General features: G+C 41.3%; 1 protein-coding gene across 1 annotated transcript; it reads right to left on the bottom strand.

The window, feature by feature from the left end:
• Positions 1–676: 676 nt before the first annotated feature.
• Positions 677–17666, bottom strand: LRRIQ4 (leucine rich repeats and IQ motif containing 4). Its single transcript, XM_007197558.2, is given in 9 exon segments — positions 677–869; positions 5855–6051; positions 7083–7221; positions 8662–8835; positions 14278–14430; positions 14432–14674; positions 14676–14771; positions 14773–15328; positions 17599–17666. Coding segments are annotated over 8 exon segments (1680 nt in total). The 5' UTR covers positions 15298–15328; positions 17599–17666; the 3' UTR covers positions 677–716.
• Between the last annotated feature and the right edge of the window lie 1776 nt (positions 17667–19442).

The following is a 19442-nucleotide window of genomic DNA, read 5'->3' as shown; positions in this document are numbered from 1 at the left end:
ATACTATGTGATTCCATTTACATGATCTTCTTGAAATAACAAAATTATAGGTTAAGGATTGGAAGAGGGGTAGGTGGTAGGTGTGACTAAAAGCAATAGCACAAGCTCCCTTGGTGGTGATAGAACAATGCTGTATCTTGATTGTGTTGGTGGCTTCACAAAAGCTACATGTAAGAAAATTGCATTGGACTACACACACTCACACACACACACACACATGCACACACACAAAAGTGCATGTATAAGTGATGGAATCTGAATAAGCTCTGTGGCTGGTAGTGATGTCCATTTTCCGGTTTTGTTACTGTACTATAGTTATGTAGGATGTCAACATTGAGGGAGGGTGAAGGGTGCATGGACTTCCCTGTACATTTCTTTGGAACCTCCTGTGAATTATTTCATAATTAAAAGTTTTAAAAGTAGACATGATAGTACAGTGAACCTCCATGTACCTGTCACATGCTTCTACAATTACCAACTTTTGGCAAATCTTGTTTCATTTGGATCCTCCACGCTTACCTCTTCCTGATATTATTCTGAAGCAATTCCCAGGCATCATAGCATTTGTATCCACCAACATTTCAGTAAAAGAACCTTTATTTTTATAAATAACCACAACTCTGTGAATAATTTTTGTGTGGTAGGCATCTAATTCCTAGAGATTTTGCCCTCTTAATCCATCAGGGTTCATTACCTCAATTCATACATTTATAGAATTATTTCTTATTTTTCTTTACAGATTTTCCTTTTACATCCTTCTTTCCTTTCTTATCTTTTGGAGAATTCCTTCCCTTCTTTTGCAATTTCAGCAGGTCTTCAAATTTCCCAAATCCTTTGCGTACCATTATTCCACGCCACCATGCCTGAATCTGAAAACAAGAACAGTATCAGCTGGTATCACAATGGACTGGGGATGGTTACAGCTCTTTGTTCTGGTATGTAGTTTTCAAGATGTGGAGAATGGAATGTCACTAGAACTCTGAACCTTATTTTCTCTCTTTCTCAATTGGCCAGTCATCCGGGCAAAGCATTTTTCAAGTATTTGGTGCTTTATGTGCCAGGCACTGTTCTAGACATTTGGGAAACAGCAGTTAAATACCAAAGTCACTGGCTCTGTGGAGCTCACATCCCAGAGAGGCGAATAGACAATAAACAATAAACACATGACTGTATAATCTGACAGATGGCGGAGGTGACAGTGCACAGCAAGGGGAATGGGTATGCCTGTGCCCTGCCTTCCTCTTGTTCCTGGACTACCTGCACTCCTACCTACGGGCAGCCCTTACTTGTTCTTGGGATCCTATTCCTTCGCACCTACTCAGGAAATCTCTTCTCTAGTAGACTCTTCGAACCTGCCAGTGGCTCCCCGTTTCTCTCAGAATAAAAACTCAAGTCCTGGCCTCTCACCTTCTGAGATGGCCCACACTCTGTCTGTGGAGTGTGATTCTCCCAAGGTCATTTTCACCTTTTGAGATGGACGGCATTCTGTCTATGGAATGTGTATCTCTCTAAATAAATCCACGTCTTAAACAAAAACAAACAAACAACCCCCCCCCCCAAAACTCAGGGCCTTGCAATGGCTTACAAAGCCCTATCCGATCTGCCCCTCCCTCCTGATCTCTTAACTCTCTCCCCCTTGCTCACTTGCTCCAGCAATGCAGGCCTCTTCACTGCTCAGACACACGCAGGCACTGCTCCAGCTCAGGGCCTTTGCCTTTACTGCTTGCTCTGCCTGGAACACTCTTCCTAATATTCAGATGGTTCACCCCTCCACTTCTTCAAGAATTTGCTCAATTGTCATTGCTATGGACTGAATTGTGTCCCCTGCTCCCGCAATTCATATGTTGAAAAGCCTTAATTCCCAATGTGGTGGTATTTGGAGATTGGGCCTTAGAAGGTAATGAGGTGAGATAAGGTCATGAGGGTGAGGCTCTCATGACGGAATCAGTGCTCTTATAAGAAGAGACATCAGAAAGCTTGCTCTTTCTCTGTCACGTGAGGACACGGTGAGAAGGCAGCCGTCTGCAAGGCAGGAAGGGAGCCCTCACCAGACACTGACCATGCTGGCACAATGGACCATCCCGGACTTCTAGCCTCCAGAACTGTGAGAAAATAAGTTTCTGTTGTTCAAGCCACCCAAGCTATGATATATTGTAATGGTTGCCTGAGCTAAGACAGTCATTTTCCCAATGAGGCCTACCCTGACCATCTCATTAAATTGAAACCCCTATAAATCTGAAAAAAAAAAAAAGATACAATTGAACTTATTTACAAAACAGAAAGAGACTCACAGACTTAGAAAACAAATTTATGGTTACCAGGGGGAAGGGTGGCAGGGGAGGGATAGATTGGGAGCTTGGGATTGACATGTACACACTACTATGTTTAAAATGGATAACCAACAAGGACCTACTGTATAGCACAGGGAACTCTGCTCAATATTCTGTAATAACCTAAATGGGAAAAGAATTTGAAAAAGAACAGATACATGTATATGTATAACTGAATCACTTTGCTGTAGACCTGAAACTAACACAACATTGTTAATCAACTATGCTCCAATATAAAATAAAAATTAAAAAAAAAAAAGCTAACTGAAGTAAGATCAGATGAAAGAACAGAGATTAAATATAGTAAGTGGCTACTTTAGTAGTCCAGTAGGATGGAACAGCAGTCTGAACTCTGCCAGTTTTTCCTGCCTAAATAAATGTTTGGACCAAAAACAAAATTTGAAACCCCTATAACACACACTCACGCACACACTACTTCTGGCAATCTCAGTTCTCCTTAGCTTGAGCTTTTTTGCAATACCAATTAATCACTTTCTAACATAGTATACAATTTTATGTTTTATATTTCATGTTCTTATTCCTGTCACACTAGGCTTTAAGCAATATGAGGACAGAAATATTTGTCCATTTTTTTCAGTGAATGTATTTCCAGTGCCTGGTACATAGTAGCAGCTCAGTAAATAGTTGTTGAACGAATGAATGAATGAGGTGGGTGGAGGTATGCTGTTTTATATAAGGTGGATGAAGGGCAGATATGTGGATATTTGAGCAGAGGCTGAATTAAGTGAGGGCCGGTCTTGTCCACATCTGGGGGAAGCACCTCTGGGCAGAGGCAGGAGCCAGTGTTAAGGCTCTGAAGCAGGAGCACGCATGGGCCTTGAAAAAACACCAAGAACCCCATTTGTGACTGAAGTAAAGTGAAAATGGGAAGGATGAGATGCAGAGTGGAAGCAGCAGATCAGTTAAGGTGGTGATTTTCCAGGGGAACAGTATTGCCCAGAGGGGGATTCTGGAAATTTACGAGGCTTTTTGTGTGTTAAGATTTAACAGACCTCTATTTTGTGACATGCACCCTGGTCCACAAAGACTTTCCAAGAGTGTGCAGGCTTAGATAGGTTGGAAGCAACTCATTTCCAGAGCTTCAGCTTCCATCCGTACCCCTTGCTGAAATGTATCTGCCAAGGAACACAACTGCTGATCCTCTAGTTGTAGCTGCCCCTTCACAACTGCCCCTCTGGCAGCCTCTCATCTACTTGAATCTGACCAGGGGGGTTGCCCTGGACTCCAAAAACCTCTGGGACACCAAAAAAAGAGATAATTTAAAATAGTAGGACTTCCCTGGTGGTGCAGTGGTTAAGAATCTGCCTGCCAATGCAGGGGACACAGGTTCGAGCCCTGGTCTGAGAAGATCCCACATGTGGCGGAGCAACTAAGCCCGTGAGCCACAACTACTGAACCTGTGCTCTAAGCCCGCGAGCCACAACAACTGAGCCCCTGTGCTGCAACTACTGAAGCCTCTGCGCCTAGAGCCTGTGCTCCGCAACAAGAGAAGTCACCGCAATGAGAAGCCAGCGCACCTGTGACGAAGAGTAGCCCCTGCTTGCCGCAACTAGAGAAAGCCCGCGCGCAGCAACGAAGACCCAATGCAGCCAAAAATAAATAAATGTATTAAAAAAATAATAATATTGATGTTGGCTCTACAGACTGGGTAACCAATCCTTTTGTAAGTCAGGTGGTTTCCGGCTCTTTGCCTTCAAGAAAATTGAAGTTAATTTGTCAGCTTAGAGCCTGCTATCTATTTTTTTGCGATATATCTGGAAGAAGTTCAGAGATATGTGAGGCCCTGTCACTTAAAACAAAACGATATAGGCAAAAAAAAAAAACTTTTTCCATTCTTGTCAACTTAAGAATTTAAACGAGGTTTCTCATCTGTAAACTAAAATATAGGAATGGAACTGATGCCAAACTTTATCTCATTCTAGCAATAATTAATATTTATGCAAGGATATATAAACTATGTGAAAAAGTCTTTCCAAAAATCCTGTAAGTCAAATAATTAAATATAAAAATTTATAATAGATTTTATATTATTTTGGTCAATTTTATACTACTACTAATTGCACTGACTCAATCCAGAACATTACAACACTGTGATCATAGAAAAAATTTTTAGTTTAAAATTTTAATTTATATAAACATTTTTGTAGCCTAGAAGTATGAGGTGATCTGTAAATGACATACACACACACACTAAGGTTAATTCTGAGGGGAAAGTGGAATGGAAATACACGTTCAAGAAGAAAAAGAAATGACATAAAATTTTGGCATGTAAGATAAGAACTTGTTTAAGTATTTGTAAATTGATGTTTACTGACATATCAAATCATAATGGTACTTAGATTCCATTGGATACATTTAAAATACTGATCTAACAACTCTATTTTAAGATGTCAGTATGTAAAATTCACTGGAAAGTAAATCCTTTGCAATGATTTAAACTTAGTGGCAAAAAAGGTTAAATATCAATTTTAAAATGTGCAAGAGGGTGCATGGCTTTTCAAAATGCTTTTAGGAAGTATCCCCCAAATATTATTTTCATTCTTCCAGTGTAGTCATTCCTGAGTATATACATATTAAAATTAATATTTTAATATAAACTTTTTTCCTTTATGTTGCAGCTCGGGCATTATTTTGATTTATTAAAATTATGTTTGTGGTAGCTTATATTATCTATGAGTTTAATTTCAGAAGCGTAAAGGAGGTATCACACAATATTTACCAGGAAAGGGAGGATGTTAGGTCTGATATGATTGAGGGCCATTGATAAAGGGTCTTACAGACCAAAGACTAACTCTTATTTCAGGTAAAATGGAGAGTTGCCCACTTCAGCAGAGGCGTGGCAAGATCTGACCTAGGTTTTAACAGCGTAGGTCTGACTGCTGGGTGGAGGATATATCACAGGGGAAGCAGGTGAGGAAGTAGGGACACTAGTTGGAGGGCTAATGCAGTCATCTGGGTGTGAGATGATGGGGGTTTGGACCAGTTGAATGAAGAATACTGAATACTGACTGAAGTGGACACGTTCCTGGGCTGTCTGGGATATCCTTATGTTTCCATGGGCTTGGTGGGCAAGGAGAGTGAGAAGGATCTTAGCCCTTTGATGCTAAGTTAGGGGCAGAGCAGAACTCTGGTCTCTAGACCTCTGATCCATAAATGCTTTCCTTTCTAATTTTTCAGCCTCATCTTACTGACTTTGTTAACATAAGCTTTTCACTCCAGTGAATAGTCCAACAGTTTTAGATAGTTTGGGAATTTGAAGTTTTGGTTTCTTTTGCCTATTTGTCGGCTTCTCATCTGACAAAGAGAAAAGGAATAGAAAAGACAAAAAATGCTAGGATGATGTTAAAAACTCTCTCGCTTAGCCCCGGGGATATAAAAGTAAATAAGAATCTCTAGTCTCAAGGTATTGATGTGTACAGAGCAGCCTCATAAATCTGTAGTTTAACACTAATCCCACTCCAAGCAACTGTGAATATGTTATACAAAATTTTTGCTGATTTTACCTTCGTTGCCATTGTCTTCATATTTCTTCTTTCTTTAAGGTACGCCCATACAGCCTCAGCGCCTTCGGCACACACTATCATTGGGGGTTCTTCCATGGGATTGCCCATCAGTGTCAGAACTTTTAGATTCACTAGACTATCCAGATTCTCTGGAAGATGGGTGATCAAGTTGTCCTCGAGCCGTAATTCTTTCAAAGCTGAAATGATTTTTTTAAAATAATGAATTTGTCTTAAAAACAAGCAAAATTAAAGCATGCATTCTTTAGTCCAATCACTTTTAAGTGTTAGTTTCCTCCTATGCCATGTAACAAAAGACGGCACATTTAATGAGGCAAACCAAGTTCTCTTTTTTATAACAACTCAAACTTGTTGGAGCCAGTGTAAATCAGTGTTAGAGACAGGAATCTAGTAAATACTAAAAAATGTTGAGAACGTTCCATTCCTCCAGGGATCAAAGAGAGGATAAAAATGCATAGTCAGGAGTATGACTAAGGAGTACCTCATACCCACCCCTGCAGCTACTCTTTGAATTATGTCCTACGGGTATGGGCAGGCAACAGCTTCCACTCATATTCCTTCATCCTCCTTTCATTAAAGAATAAGTCATAGCTTGAAAACACATCTATAAACCTGAAGATTCAGCACATTATGGCAAAAAAAAAGTTTTTATTTGGTTCCAGTAGGATCTCAGCAAAAGCCTGTTCAGTGAATGGATGGATTTACAAATAGTGGTTTAGCCTAGTGGAAAATGTTTGCATGTTCAAATATGAATCATGTATGATTTTTCATGTCAATCATGTAGCTCCAAAAGTCTCCTCTTGCTAATTTCATTACTCTGGGTCAATCCTTTTCCTTTTATTCAAGTGACGTATTGACCTAATGCAAATTTAATACAGGACCCCCAACTCCAAATTCTGGCAGATAGTAGGTATTCAGTAAATTCTTGTTCATGGCATAATGACTATATGGATGAATGCTAACTTTCTTAGCAGTTGCTATTTTCTTTTCAATTCTTAATAAACAATCTAATTGCCTTTGTGAGGCTCTTAGCTGTATTAATCTGGCACCTGGCCTTCCCCACACCACTAGGAAGCTCTGCAAGGAGATGATGGGGTAGGTCTAAGCTCTCATCACTAAGATTGATCTTTAGTAGGGCAAGGAAGCCTTCAATCATGGGAAATGCTGGCCTCAAACTCCACTGGGCTGTGGATCTACAAAGATTCCTCACCTTGTGCTTGGCAAATGGCATCTGGAAGTTGCTTAATCAGATTGCAGCGGCAATCAAGAATTTCCAAGTTGGGCATTGATCCCAAGGATACAGGCAGGTACTTGAGATAATTGTTCTCTACATACAGCTCTTTAAGACTCTGAAATAACATGAGAGTATACCATAATGATCCTTACATTGATAAAAGAATTATGGTAACCAGAATGACCTGTGAGTTCCCATGTTCTTTCTTTCTTTTTTTTCTTTTAATATTTATTTACTTAGGCTGTTCCGGGTCTTAGTTGCTGCATGCGGACTCCTAGTTTCAGCATGCATGCAGGAGCTAGTTCCCCGACCAGGGATCGAACCTGGGCTCCCTGCATTGGGAGTGCAGAGTCTTACCCACTGGACCACCAGGGAAGTCCCTCCATGTTCTTTCAATGGGGATATTATGCATTGGGATAAAGGGAAAAACACATTTAAAGAATCATCATCAAAAACTACAATTATTTTTGAGTTAAGCCATCAGTTGTGGTTCCCATGTATGCAGGGAAAAGAGAACATGGGAATCTAGTGTTTATTTGTTTCACAAGAACTTTATGGAAAAACAGTTTGGATCATTTAACTACAAATATCATTTGCTCCCTTTCAACAGCTAATTCTCTGTGGCAGTTGCTACAGAACTGCAATTGTCACAAACATCAATCCAACATTGTCCAAGTGGATGTAGCCAAAATGTACAGAGAATAGGTTAACTATTTTCAGATTCACTGGGCAAGATTTTAATGTTTGCATTTCACCCTAAGATTTTGGAGAGTGTGGCATGACATGTACAAGGAGCAAGTTGATGAAAGGAGTTCTATGAACACAGGGCAAAGAAATAGAGAATTAGGAACAGGTGAAAAGTACCTGTTCTGTACATGCCATTGCTCAGTTCCATGACTGGGAGTTATGTAGTGGCTTACACCTCCTTTATCATTGTTAAAGTGTGGCACCAGGAACATGAAAAAAAATTCTTTAAACTACGCATACATAAAGACACACTGGTATGGCTACTTTGAATGATGTCATCTTGTTGCTTTGCTAGGATTTAGCATAGTGCTGTGGACCCATCTTCAGCATGAACCTGGTGCAATAGTTAAGTACACCATGATATGCCTTCCACCATGCAGGGAGGGAAATCAGACTGTCCCATCCAAAATGCAGACTCCCAGCCATGTCATCTGTATGATACCTTAACTTCAAAATAGTATAATTTTCAGGGAATATTTTTAAAAAGTGGAAATGACTCAGTGGTATGGAAAGTGGTATGACTCAGTTTCTGCAAATAAAACATGCCAAACCACACAGTAGAAACAAGTGTGGCTTGACATATCCAAGAGCAATTACAATAAAATGTTCATGGAGTATGGATCCCGGGGCTGTTCAGGAAGACAGTGGAAGTCTCAAAGTGTAACGGTGACTGCTTGCTGGGAGCTAGGGATCTTGTATGGATGATTCCACATGCAACCTGTGAGAACAACACCATGTCTTCTCAATATCAGCCAATTTAAGGAATCAGGGCATGTAATTCTTTGCCTGCTCGTTTAGGGAGGCTTACCTGTAGTTTCCTAATGCTTTCTGGCATATGGGTAAGCTTGGCTCCCTGATCTTGGCCAATGTATAATTTCTCTAAAGACTCTAAAGAAAGGATTTCTTCTGGAAAGGAAGAAAACTGATTTCCAGTTAGTCCAAGAATCTTCAGTTTTGAAAGTAAACCAAAGTCTGAAGGTAACTGGAAGTATTCCAAAAAGATAAGTTTCAGGTCAAGATTATTTTTAACAGTAAGAAAATAAATTGGGCTTTTAGTTTTGAGGCAGAATGTTTAAAAAATAAGTAGAGCAATTTAGCATCTCCTACTGATGAAAAGTTAGCCCATATGTTTGCATATATAGTATTTATACTCATAGATCTAAAGTCTGGAGTTCTACCTTTCCCCCAGCCTCTCTGCTCTTTACTTTTATGCACTGGATAAAATTAGATCAATTTTTAACCGACTTTATTGCAAATTTTTAAGCTGTAGTGTATCAAATGCTTGACACTACTGAAAGAAAAAGTACTAAGCTTATTAGTGTAATATTGCAACTATAATATTCATAATTAATTCTGTTATTGGAACTGATCAATTAGTGGCATGACCTCTCTCTCACCCTTAAAGGCTTTAGCTCAGCAATTCTGAAACTTTAGTTAAAATCTCAGGTGGAAGGAAACAATGAATTACAATTGTATCTTCTGCCCTCCAGTGAATCCCAAGGCTATCCGTCCTGGTATTAGGCAGGCATTTCACAGACTCCCACTCCCAGACTTTCAGAGTTGGAAGGCCTTAAAAAGGTCTCTCTATTCTAACCCTCTAATATGGTGGTTGAATATGTTCCATAGCTAGCCATCCAGCCCATATTTAAACACCACCTCCTGGGATGAAAAGCTCATCGGATGAAGACCACTACTTATCAAATTTCCTTCTCCTGTCAAGCCAAAATCTGTGTCACTAATACATCCACCTATTGGCCTCTTTCTGGCCCTCTGGAACCACATGGAAAAATCTCATTCTTAAAATATGTGACACAATCACCCTATTGATTATGTTACAGAAATGCCTATTTTCTTGTAGGAAAAAAGGCCCAACTCTGTGTCTTAATAGCTTCTTAACTCATTTTGAAATATAGTTCCCTTATCTGGTTTTATTCCTCACTGGGAAATCCTTCCTCACAGGTCCCTGCTTCAGCCTTTGGGCTTTCCTCCCACCCATTCCCTAATCTGCCACTCTACTTTTCATGAGAATGGTTAATAGAGTTTGGCTCAGCCCAATCTCTCTCTAGATGGGTGGAATAGGTAAATAATTAGTGAATAGATTATCTCTATAGTGGGCTTTCTTTTGACCTACAGGCAAAAGTCTCATACACTTGGAATCTGCCATAAGACATTTTTCTCTTTATTGTGTAGTGTGAGGGTTCATTTTCTTAAAAAGTTATAAACTGGGCTTCCCTGGTGGCGCAGTGGTTAAGAATCTGCCTGCCAATGCAGGGGACACGGGTTCGAGCCCTAGTCTGGGAAGAGCCCACATGCCGCGGAGCAACTAAGCCCCGTGAGCCACAACTACTGAGCCTGCGCATCTGGAGCCTGTGCTCCGCAACGGGAGAGGCCGCGACAGTGAGAGGCCCGCACACCGCGATGAAGAGTGGCCCCCACTCGCCGCAACTGGAGAAAGCCCTCGCACAGAAACGAAGACCCAACACAGCCAAAAATAAATAAATAATTAAAACAAAACAAACAAACAAAAAGTTATAAACTGTTTACAGTTTTACTTATTTATTAACATTAAAAAAAGAAAACTTGGGCTTCCTTGGTGGTGCAGTGGTTAAGAATCCGTCTGCCAATGCAGGGGACACGGGTTCGAGCCCTGGTCCAGGAAGATCCCACATACCGCAGAGCAACTAAGCTCCTGCGCCACAACTACTAAGCCTGCGCTCTAGAGCCCGTGAGCCACAACTACTGAGCCCACGTGCGACAACTACTGAAGTCCGCACGCCTAGAGCCCGTGCTCTGCAACAAGAGAAGCCACAGCAATGAGAAGCCCACGCACTGCAACAGAGTAGCCCTCGCTTGCCGCAACTAGAGAAAGCCCACGCGCAGCAACGAAGACCCAACGCAGCCAAAATTAAATAAATAAATTTAATTTAAAAAAAAAAGAATAAACGTAGTTATATTAAAAAAAAAGAAAAGAAAAGAAAAGAAAACTCAGAACAAGTCAACCTCCAGAGAAACTGATGTTTAAGCTTTCCTTCTTGGCTATTTCAAAATTCTTCATTAGGCCCTTAGATCCCTTCAATGGGAAGCATCTGCATTCAATGCAGTCCAACATAACGGGGAAAGAGTTTTCAATCTAACCACTTCATTATAACCTAGTCATTTCACTCTTATTGCTGTTTACTTAGTTCATAGGTTTAGCTTTTCTTTTTCAAAAGCCCACTGAATTTTAAAGATTTTTTTCCCCGGGATATTTAAGATCTAATAATTAATCCCATCGTAGTCATATTAAAGTATAGTGTAAGTAAATTTGGATGTACAGAAAACCTGCAGAGCGTCAAATGAGAACAATTATTGCTGACACTATAATTGAGCTGTAGCCATTCTGAGGTTGAATTTTCCCCCTTAATAGTGTGAATGAAAAATGTTAGCAGCCAAATCAGTAAACAAAAGATGTTGCAGCCACCTGACAGTGAGCCCTGAGGGAACTCAGGATGGAGACAAATGGGCTGCCCACTCCCAAGCCCTCAGCCACTGCAGTCAACCTCCCCGGTGCACCCTGAGGAGACTCAGGATGGGAAAGCACAGGATACTGGCCCTAGATAGCTGAGGCGCATATCAAAGGAATGATTTCAGTGAGCCCAGACTCTTGCATCTTCCCATACACAGAAAAGCGCTAAATTCCTTAACTTGAGAATTTGGTTTTCTTTAATTAACAGTAATCTTTTGAAGTTCCGACTACCTAGACTTTGTTGCAAAAAGTCCTGTATATCTCCGCTCCTCCCTTCCGTCTGTGGAGCAGTCCCTCTGAGCTGAGAGGCTGCGTCCCCTGCTTAAGTCCTCAGTTTTGTCCACAAAATAAAACATACTTCTCAACTTTTAGGTTGTCTGTCTTTTTTCAGTCAACAATAGAAATGTACCATACAAATAAAATCCATCTAGATACACACTGAGAATTAGCTACTTTTGCCTCCATCTAGGCAAGAAAAAGCTACTGGCCAGGCTTCCAGCGTCAGAAGCCCATGAGGTAAATTTTGGGGTGTGAGAGATAAGGAGTTGGCTTAAAGGCAACATGTCATTATGGAGAGAGGTGCATTGGGAGGTTGCTGGAGGCATAATAGGAAATAGAAAAAGGAGGACAAAAGCCGCGGAAATACCATCATAAGAACTGAAGAATAATAAGCACTGGTACATGGAGATTTTCACGTTCAACATAATAACATTGAACGTGTTCACATTTCGGTGCAGTTTGACTTGCAGTAAAACTTGGTATTGGGTGAGGCTAATCTTTGTTAAGGAGCCATCTGTATGTGATTCCCTCCTCCACCCTGATTTCTTAAAATGTCTCACAGGAAAGGATTAGGTATCACTCATGACTCAATAGGATTTAAGTGAACTTCCCAAGGGCGCCTTATATTTTGAGCCTTTCACTCCAACTGTGGAATGACAGATTTTGTTCACTATAAAAGGAATTTCTTACATGAGCTGCAGAAGAATTGGGAGACGGGCAGAGGGCTTCTCATAGAACCTCTAAAATCCTCCAAGGTGGGCTGCTACCTAAGTAGAGATTAAGTCCTAGATTCTCTTCCTAAATCTTAAAGTCATCATCAAAATATTTACTTCCTGAAAGGCAGTTTTGAAACTCTCTAGCAATGAGGAAAACCAAAAAATAAAAAACCCCAAAGTTCTAGAAATTGAAAGTCGAGTAAAAGATAAAAAAAGAACAAAAAACAACTTTAAGGCTAGGACTTTTATAATGTACGAAGTACATGAGAGTGGTGTTCATGGCTAGGAAAAACAGACCTAATATTTGGTTACTGTTGTTGATTTCCAAACCTCCCTTTCTCTCTCTCTACAGTTGTCTTTTGCTTTTAACAAAACTCTGTTCTTTTAAATTTTCAAATATGAAAAAAAATAATAAAGATATATTCAATATCTTGTAATAACCTATAATGGAAAAGCATCTGAAAAAGAAACATATATATACACAACTGAATCACTTTGCTGTACACCTGAAACTAACACAACATTGTAAATCAACTATACTTCAATAAAAACATAAAATAAAAAAAAAGCATCTGTACCCGCCATCCAAACCTTTTGTTAATGAACAAAATGAAATACTGCAATTAAAATTGAGCTCTTATGATCCCATCCTCATCTCCTTGACTTCCTCCCTCTTCCAAGAGGCAGTCATTATTAGGAATTTTGTGAGGTTTTTTTCCAGTACATATTTTTTATACTTTTATTACATATAAAAAATCCATAAAATGTGTTGTGTGTTGTGTGTATGTAGTTTTGTGTGATTAAAGATTTATATGTGATATAATATTCTGCAGTTAGGTGTTTTACTTTTTAATAAACATCACAATTTTGAGATCTATCTACGTTGGCACGTATAACTCCAGTTCACTTAAATTATTGTGTAGTATTCCATTTTACAAATATACTACAATTTACTTGCGAATTCCTCTACCAACTGACATTTAGATTATCTCCCATACGTCATGATTATCAACAATGTTATGATGAACGTTTTTTTTTTAAAATTATTTATTTATTTATTTATTTATTTATTCATTTTATGGCTGTGTTGGGTCTTCGTTTCTGTGCAAGGGCTTTCTCTAGTTGCGGCAAGTGGGGAACACTCTTCATCTCGGTGCGTGGGCCTCTCGTTATTGTTGCCTCTCTTGTTGCGGAGCGCAGGCTCAGTAATTGTGGCTCACGGGCCTAGTTGCTCCGCGGCATGTGGGATCTTCCCAGACCAGGGCTCGAACCCGTGTCCCCTGCGTTGGCAGGCAGACTCTCAACCACTGCGCCACCAGGGAAGCCCTATGATGAACGTTTTTGAACACACCACCCTGCATACATGTGGGAGAGTTTCTCTGGGGACAAACTGATTTTGCAGTTTCCCATGAATGGAACGTTAAGGCCTAAGGTTGTATGTGTCAGAGAACTCTGCTGTTTCAGGAAACCCCGTTAGGAGGTGGTCTTGTTAAGAACATGAACCCTGCAACCCAACGCTGTGGGCTGGCATCCTGACTCTCTCATGTACAGGTGTGTGGCCTTGACAAGTTACTTAAGCTCCCCATACCTCATTTTCCTCATAGATCATTGAGGATAATATCACCCACACTGAAAAGTTATTGTGAGGATTAAATGGGATAATATCAATACATGTAAAACATTTAGCCCAGTGACTGGCACATACATATTGTAAGTAAACATCAGCTACCATTTATGATCACTATTGCTATTCAGGGGGGAAAAGTAACATAAATGGTGACCTGTTGGATACATCCGTTAACCCCGGATTTTCACTCATAAGCTCAGTTCGAATTTCCTGATGTTTAGACACAGAACTACACCAATTTAGGGCCGGAAGGGCCCTTGGTGGGAGCATAGCGACAGCCAGGAAGGGAATCGGTACCTGGCATATTTTATTATCATCCAGCGCCAGGATTTCCAGGTTCTGCAGCTCACAGATCTGCAACGGACAGCGTTCCAGATAGTTCTGGCTGAGATCGAGGAAGCGCAGGTTAACCAGGCGTCGGAAGGGGCGGCGCAGCACCCGCAGGCCGGTGTTGTGCAGGTAGAGCAGGTGCAGCGAGGTCCACCTGCAAAGGAGGTGCGGCACCTTCTCCAGGCGGTTCCCGCTCAGCCCAATCTCCGTCACCTGCGAGAGCTCGGCCAGGGTGTGAGGGATGGAGTGGAGGCGATTGTGGGATAAATCCAGCACCGACAGCTTGGAACACTGGCACAGCGACTCCGGGAGGACAGGCAGGCTGTTGTACGCCACGTAGAACTTCTGCAGCTTCGTCAGGTTCCCAATCTCTTCTGGGATGACACTTAGCTTGTTCTCATCCAGGTCGATGACCTCCAGGTTGTAGAGACCACACAGCTCCAGAGGGAAAACTTCAAGTTGGTTTCGCTTCAGGTGGATCTCCCTCAGTTTGGTCTGGTTCACCATTTCCTTGGGCAGAGATTTCAGGTGGTTTCCCGCCAGTCCGAGCAGCTCGAGGAGGTGAAGGTGTTTACACACGAGGATGGGGATCTCCGCCAGGTCCGTGCGGTAGAGGCGGAGCTCACGCAACTTGCGGATGCCGCTGACGACCCGAAGGGACGAGGCCGGGAGCGGGTTGTCGCTCAGGTCCAGGCCCTCCAGGTTGCTCAGCTTCCCCAGCTCGGGGCACAGATTCTTCAGCTTGTTCTTGTTCAGGTAGAGGATCCTGACGTTCCTTAAATGCTGAATATCCTTGGGGATTTCTGCAATCTGGTTGTTTTCCAGATGCACTTCCTCTAATTCTCGTAAGCCTAAAATCTCCGCTGGAATGGTAAGCAAGCTCTGATTAGAAGCGTCAATGAAAAATGTTCTATCAGAGACCTGTTGTGGATCATTTTTCTGATGAATTATAGATGAATGTCCTGATTTTGTGCTGTCATTTGACATTATTCTGATGTAAAGTTCAAATATTCAAAATCTGAAATATTGTGAAAAGAAAGAAAAAAATATCAGTTTACCTGCCACCAGATTTGGTATCCTTAAGAGAAATAAACTTTAGTTGATTAAACTTAGTGCTCACTACGACACAACATAAAATGTAGGTTTTTGTGTTTCACGTTGGGAGAAGACTCCTCTTTCTCCTAACAGGTTGACTCATATTTTAAAAAAAGGATTGTCTAATTTCAATTTTTTAGAAATGCCTCTTTTGATTCTATTTTCAGGTTGGATGTGGAAGGTTGCAAAAGATCATTGCTCGTACCATAAACACCGAGAAAACATTAGGAAAAAAATAGTATTTTAAAATATTGCATTTGGGGGAGTTCCTTGGTGGCTTAGTGGTTAGGATTCCGGGCTTTCACTGTCGTGACCTGGGTTCAGTCCCTGGTCAGGGAACTGAGATCCCGCAAGCTGCGTGGCCAAAAAACAAAACAAAAATTGCATGTTTCCTTAAATCCCCCAGAGGGCTGTGGATGTAAAGAAGGCCAGTAGAATTAAATTCTAGAGATGGACTAGCCATTCCTAAATAAGGAGAGACCAGTGGGCACTTTCATGCCCGGTGGCATTTTCAAGTTTGGGGACTGGCGTGTGGAGAAGCAAGCCTGCCATAGGCACAGGCAAAGGAACTTCTGGGACAAGGAAAAACCAGCCAAACTTTTAACAGCCATGTGTGAGCGGGCACGGTGGATTAGAATCTGTCAAACCGAGGGTAGTCATCAGTCAGATCCATTAAACTATAACTTGCTTAATAAATAGTACACTGTAACCTGCCTTCACTGATCAAGCTCGCTTTAATTGTTTTTACAAAAACTTGCGTATCCTCCAAGCATCGAGTAGCCTAAACAATGCGTTACAAGACCCATTCACCACCCCTATAGATAGTATCTCTGACGTAGGCATCGTAAGGTGTTTGCCCGATTTGTTTTTCAGGAACTTGGAGTCAGCTATGGTCCAGGTGGCTCTCCAGCCAGTTAAGACTGGTTGGGACTACTGACCCTGCAACGGGGCATGTACGAGTGTCTGATTGGTGACCGTTTGCCGTCAAAGGGTCAAAAACTCCACCCTCAGAGGATGCTAATGTCACGGTATTCTGAACATGCGTCCCATGAAGAATCATGTAGCTTAGTTGTGCCTGCGCAGAACGACGATTACCTCACTTTTTTCTTATCTTTCCCCATGCTCCCCACACCTCAGGCCACCCTGCTTCTTTATCTCATAAATATCCTAAGCCCCTTGTCTTTGGGGAAGGTGGATTTGTGACTTGTTCTTTTGTCTCCTCGCTTGGCTACTTTGTGAATCAACCCTTTCTCTGCTGCAAACTTCCACATCTCAGTGTTTGGCTTGCTGTGTTCTCAGGCAAATGAACCTGGTTGGTAGCATCAGGAGCTGAATGCAGAGCCAATTCTCCCCACCAGCTAGTTCACCCCTAATGGACTGGGGCTGACTCCGTGGCCTTAGGGAAAGTTGCAGGTGGGATGAAAAAGTAGAGAGAGATCCTCTTGTCTCATGGTCTTAGATCTCTAAGGCTCGCTGGGGGGAAGCATTTCAATCCCTAAGTAAGACATTTGAAATTGCAGTGAACGGAAATGAATTAAAGTTGCAACCCAGAAAGAAATTAAAGGGACAGATAGATCATGTCCATGGGTTAGAACTCTCAATGGTAAGATGTCAGTAGTCCCCAAACCAATCTGTTGTTTCAGTGCAATCCCAATCAAAATCTCAGCAAGTTTTCTTTTTTCTTTTTGGTAGAAGTTCATATGCTGATTTTAAAATTTATATGAAAACATAAAAGACTTAGAATTGCAAAAGACAATCTTGAATAATAAAAGTGGCAGACTTACACTACTAGATTGACAAATCTTACAAATCTAAGATGTTAATTTTGTATTGCAGAAGACTAAGCCCTTGGTTGTTAATACACACACACACACAGACACACGTGCACATGCACAGCCTAAGGGGGAAGGCAGGGAAGACTATGACATGATGGTGGCCAGGTTGATTGTGGCATCTCTGCACTTGCCTTTTAGGGTGGCGGCTTTCCTGCTGGAGGACTAGGCCTCCCATCCAGCACAGAGGCCCAGGCAAGATGGAGGGGGGTGAGTTTCCAGCCCCACACTTAATATTATTGCTTCTTGCAACATAGCAGCATGGGGTTCAGATCCTCGTTGCTATATGCCTAGCCTCAAAAAGAGCTCTGGGATGGTGTTGTCCACTGTTATTTAAAGAAAGGAGAAGATGGGGAATTACCTGGTGGTCCAGTGGTTAGGCCTAAGTGCTTTCACTGCCATGGGCCCGGGTTCGATCCCTGGTCGGGGAATCCTGCACGCTGTGTGGCCAAAAAAAAAAAAAAAAAAAAAAAACCGGAGAAGATGTATCATGGATTAAATTATGTCTAGAATTAGTTGTCTCCAACATCTTTGTCCTTATCTAATACTGTTCAGTCCTGTAGGATAAGATCTCATTTCCTAAATACAGATGACTGACAATGCTGACAGCTCCTAGGCAATCAACAGTATCCAGACTGAGGTGATAATATAAATAAAACAGAAATAGAGGACACCAAGGACACTTAGTTATGTGCTCTAGGTTTTACTTAACCAATTTAATCCTCACAAGAACTCTAAGGAGGCACCATTACAATCCCTGTTTCACAGGTAAAGAAAGTAAATAACTAAAAGGGCTCTTCTCAGGACATAGTAGGAAGCAGGAGCAGAGCTTTTGACCTAACCTCACCTCCTCACCTAGGTTTTTAACATCATTTGTTCACGAGAAGCCTGGTTTTTTTTTCTTTTTTTTAATTGTGGTATATTTCTTTTTAATTAATTAATTAATTAATTTATTTATTTATTTATGGCTGTGTTGGGTCTTCGTTTCTGCACGAGGGCTTTCTCTAGTTGCGGCAAGCGGGGGCCACTCTTCATCGCGGTGCGCGGGCCTCTCACTGTCGCGGCCTCTCTTGTTGCGGAGCACAGGCTCCAGACGCGCAGGCTCAGTAGCTGTGGCTCACGGGCCTAGTTGCTCTGCGGCACGTGGGATCTTCCCAGACCAGGGCTCGAACCCGTGTCCCCTGCATTAGGCAGGCGGATTCTCAACCACTGCGCCACCAGGGAAGCCCGAGAAGCCTGGTTTTAATTAAAATCTTTCTTCTTGGGTGTGAAGTTTCAGGCTTGATTTTTCTCTTCCAGTCTTCCTACACAGTCATCTGGGGGAAATTTGTGTGCACTGGCCACTCTAATTAAGGTTCGCACAAGTACATCTGGGCTTCCAGACACATCAAAGAACTTATTTCTCTTAACATTCATCCTGCTCTGTGATGAGACCTTCCTAGAAGGTCTTGAATGTGTGTGTATATTATCTCACATTAATCATATCCCATATGTGTTTGGAATCAAGTTGCTAGCTCTCTGAAAGCTATTTATATTGTATATGCTTAGTGGACTTAATAAAAGGAGGTTCTAAAGCCAGGATTTGCAACAGCTGCCAGTAAATAAGAATGGGGAAGACTGATTCTTTATTGGCTATTTTTTGCTAGGGATTACTTTCTGAAAATGGTCAAATTAACTTATTACAACCCAGTATTACTGAGAAGTTTCAGAGTGGAATTACTGTTGCATCGTCATTTCAAGGAGTGAGGGTTTGGAGAGTTTAATAAATAGCCCTTCTTTGTGTAAATTTAATGCCCAAGAAAACCGTTTAAGAAAATAACTCTCTCAAGTTTACATCAAGTGTTGATACTTCTGTCTCCAAGTCTAATTACACACAAACTGGATAGGTAAGATTAGGGTCCTGAGGTTAATATGATGTGTGACTCTCTCTGATAGCAAAAATAACCATTTCTAGTTAAAATAATTTCAAGATTTTACTTAAAACTTCACCTGGGAGATCTTCTCCCTCTAACACAGACAAGCTAAAAGTAACCTAATTAACCTAGGACTGGAGAATCATGTAATGGTAACACCACCCCTTGCTTTGATAAAAATTTCTGGGAAACTATAATATCCCTTGAAAAAATTTTAAGTCTCCTCTCAAGTAATACTGAGATGAAGTTCCATATAAACTTCCGACTTGAAGTTCCATATAAACTATAGAAA

The sequence above is a fragment of the Balaenoptera acutorostrata genome, chromosome 4 (genome assembly GCF_949987535.1).
Source record: "Balaenoptera acutorostrata chromosome 4, mBalAcu1.1, whole genome shotgun sequence".
NCBI classification, from domain to species: Eukaryota; Metazoa; Chordata; class Mammalia; order Artiodactyla; family Balaenopteridae; genus Balaenoptera; species Balaenoptera acutorostrata.
The sequence above is the reverse complement of the archived record's forward strand: the minus strand, read 5'-3'. Positions and strand labels throughout refer to the sequence as shown.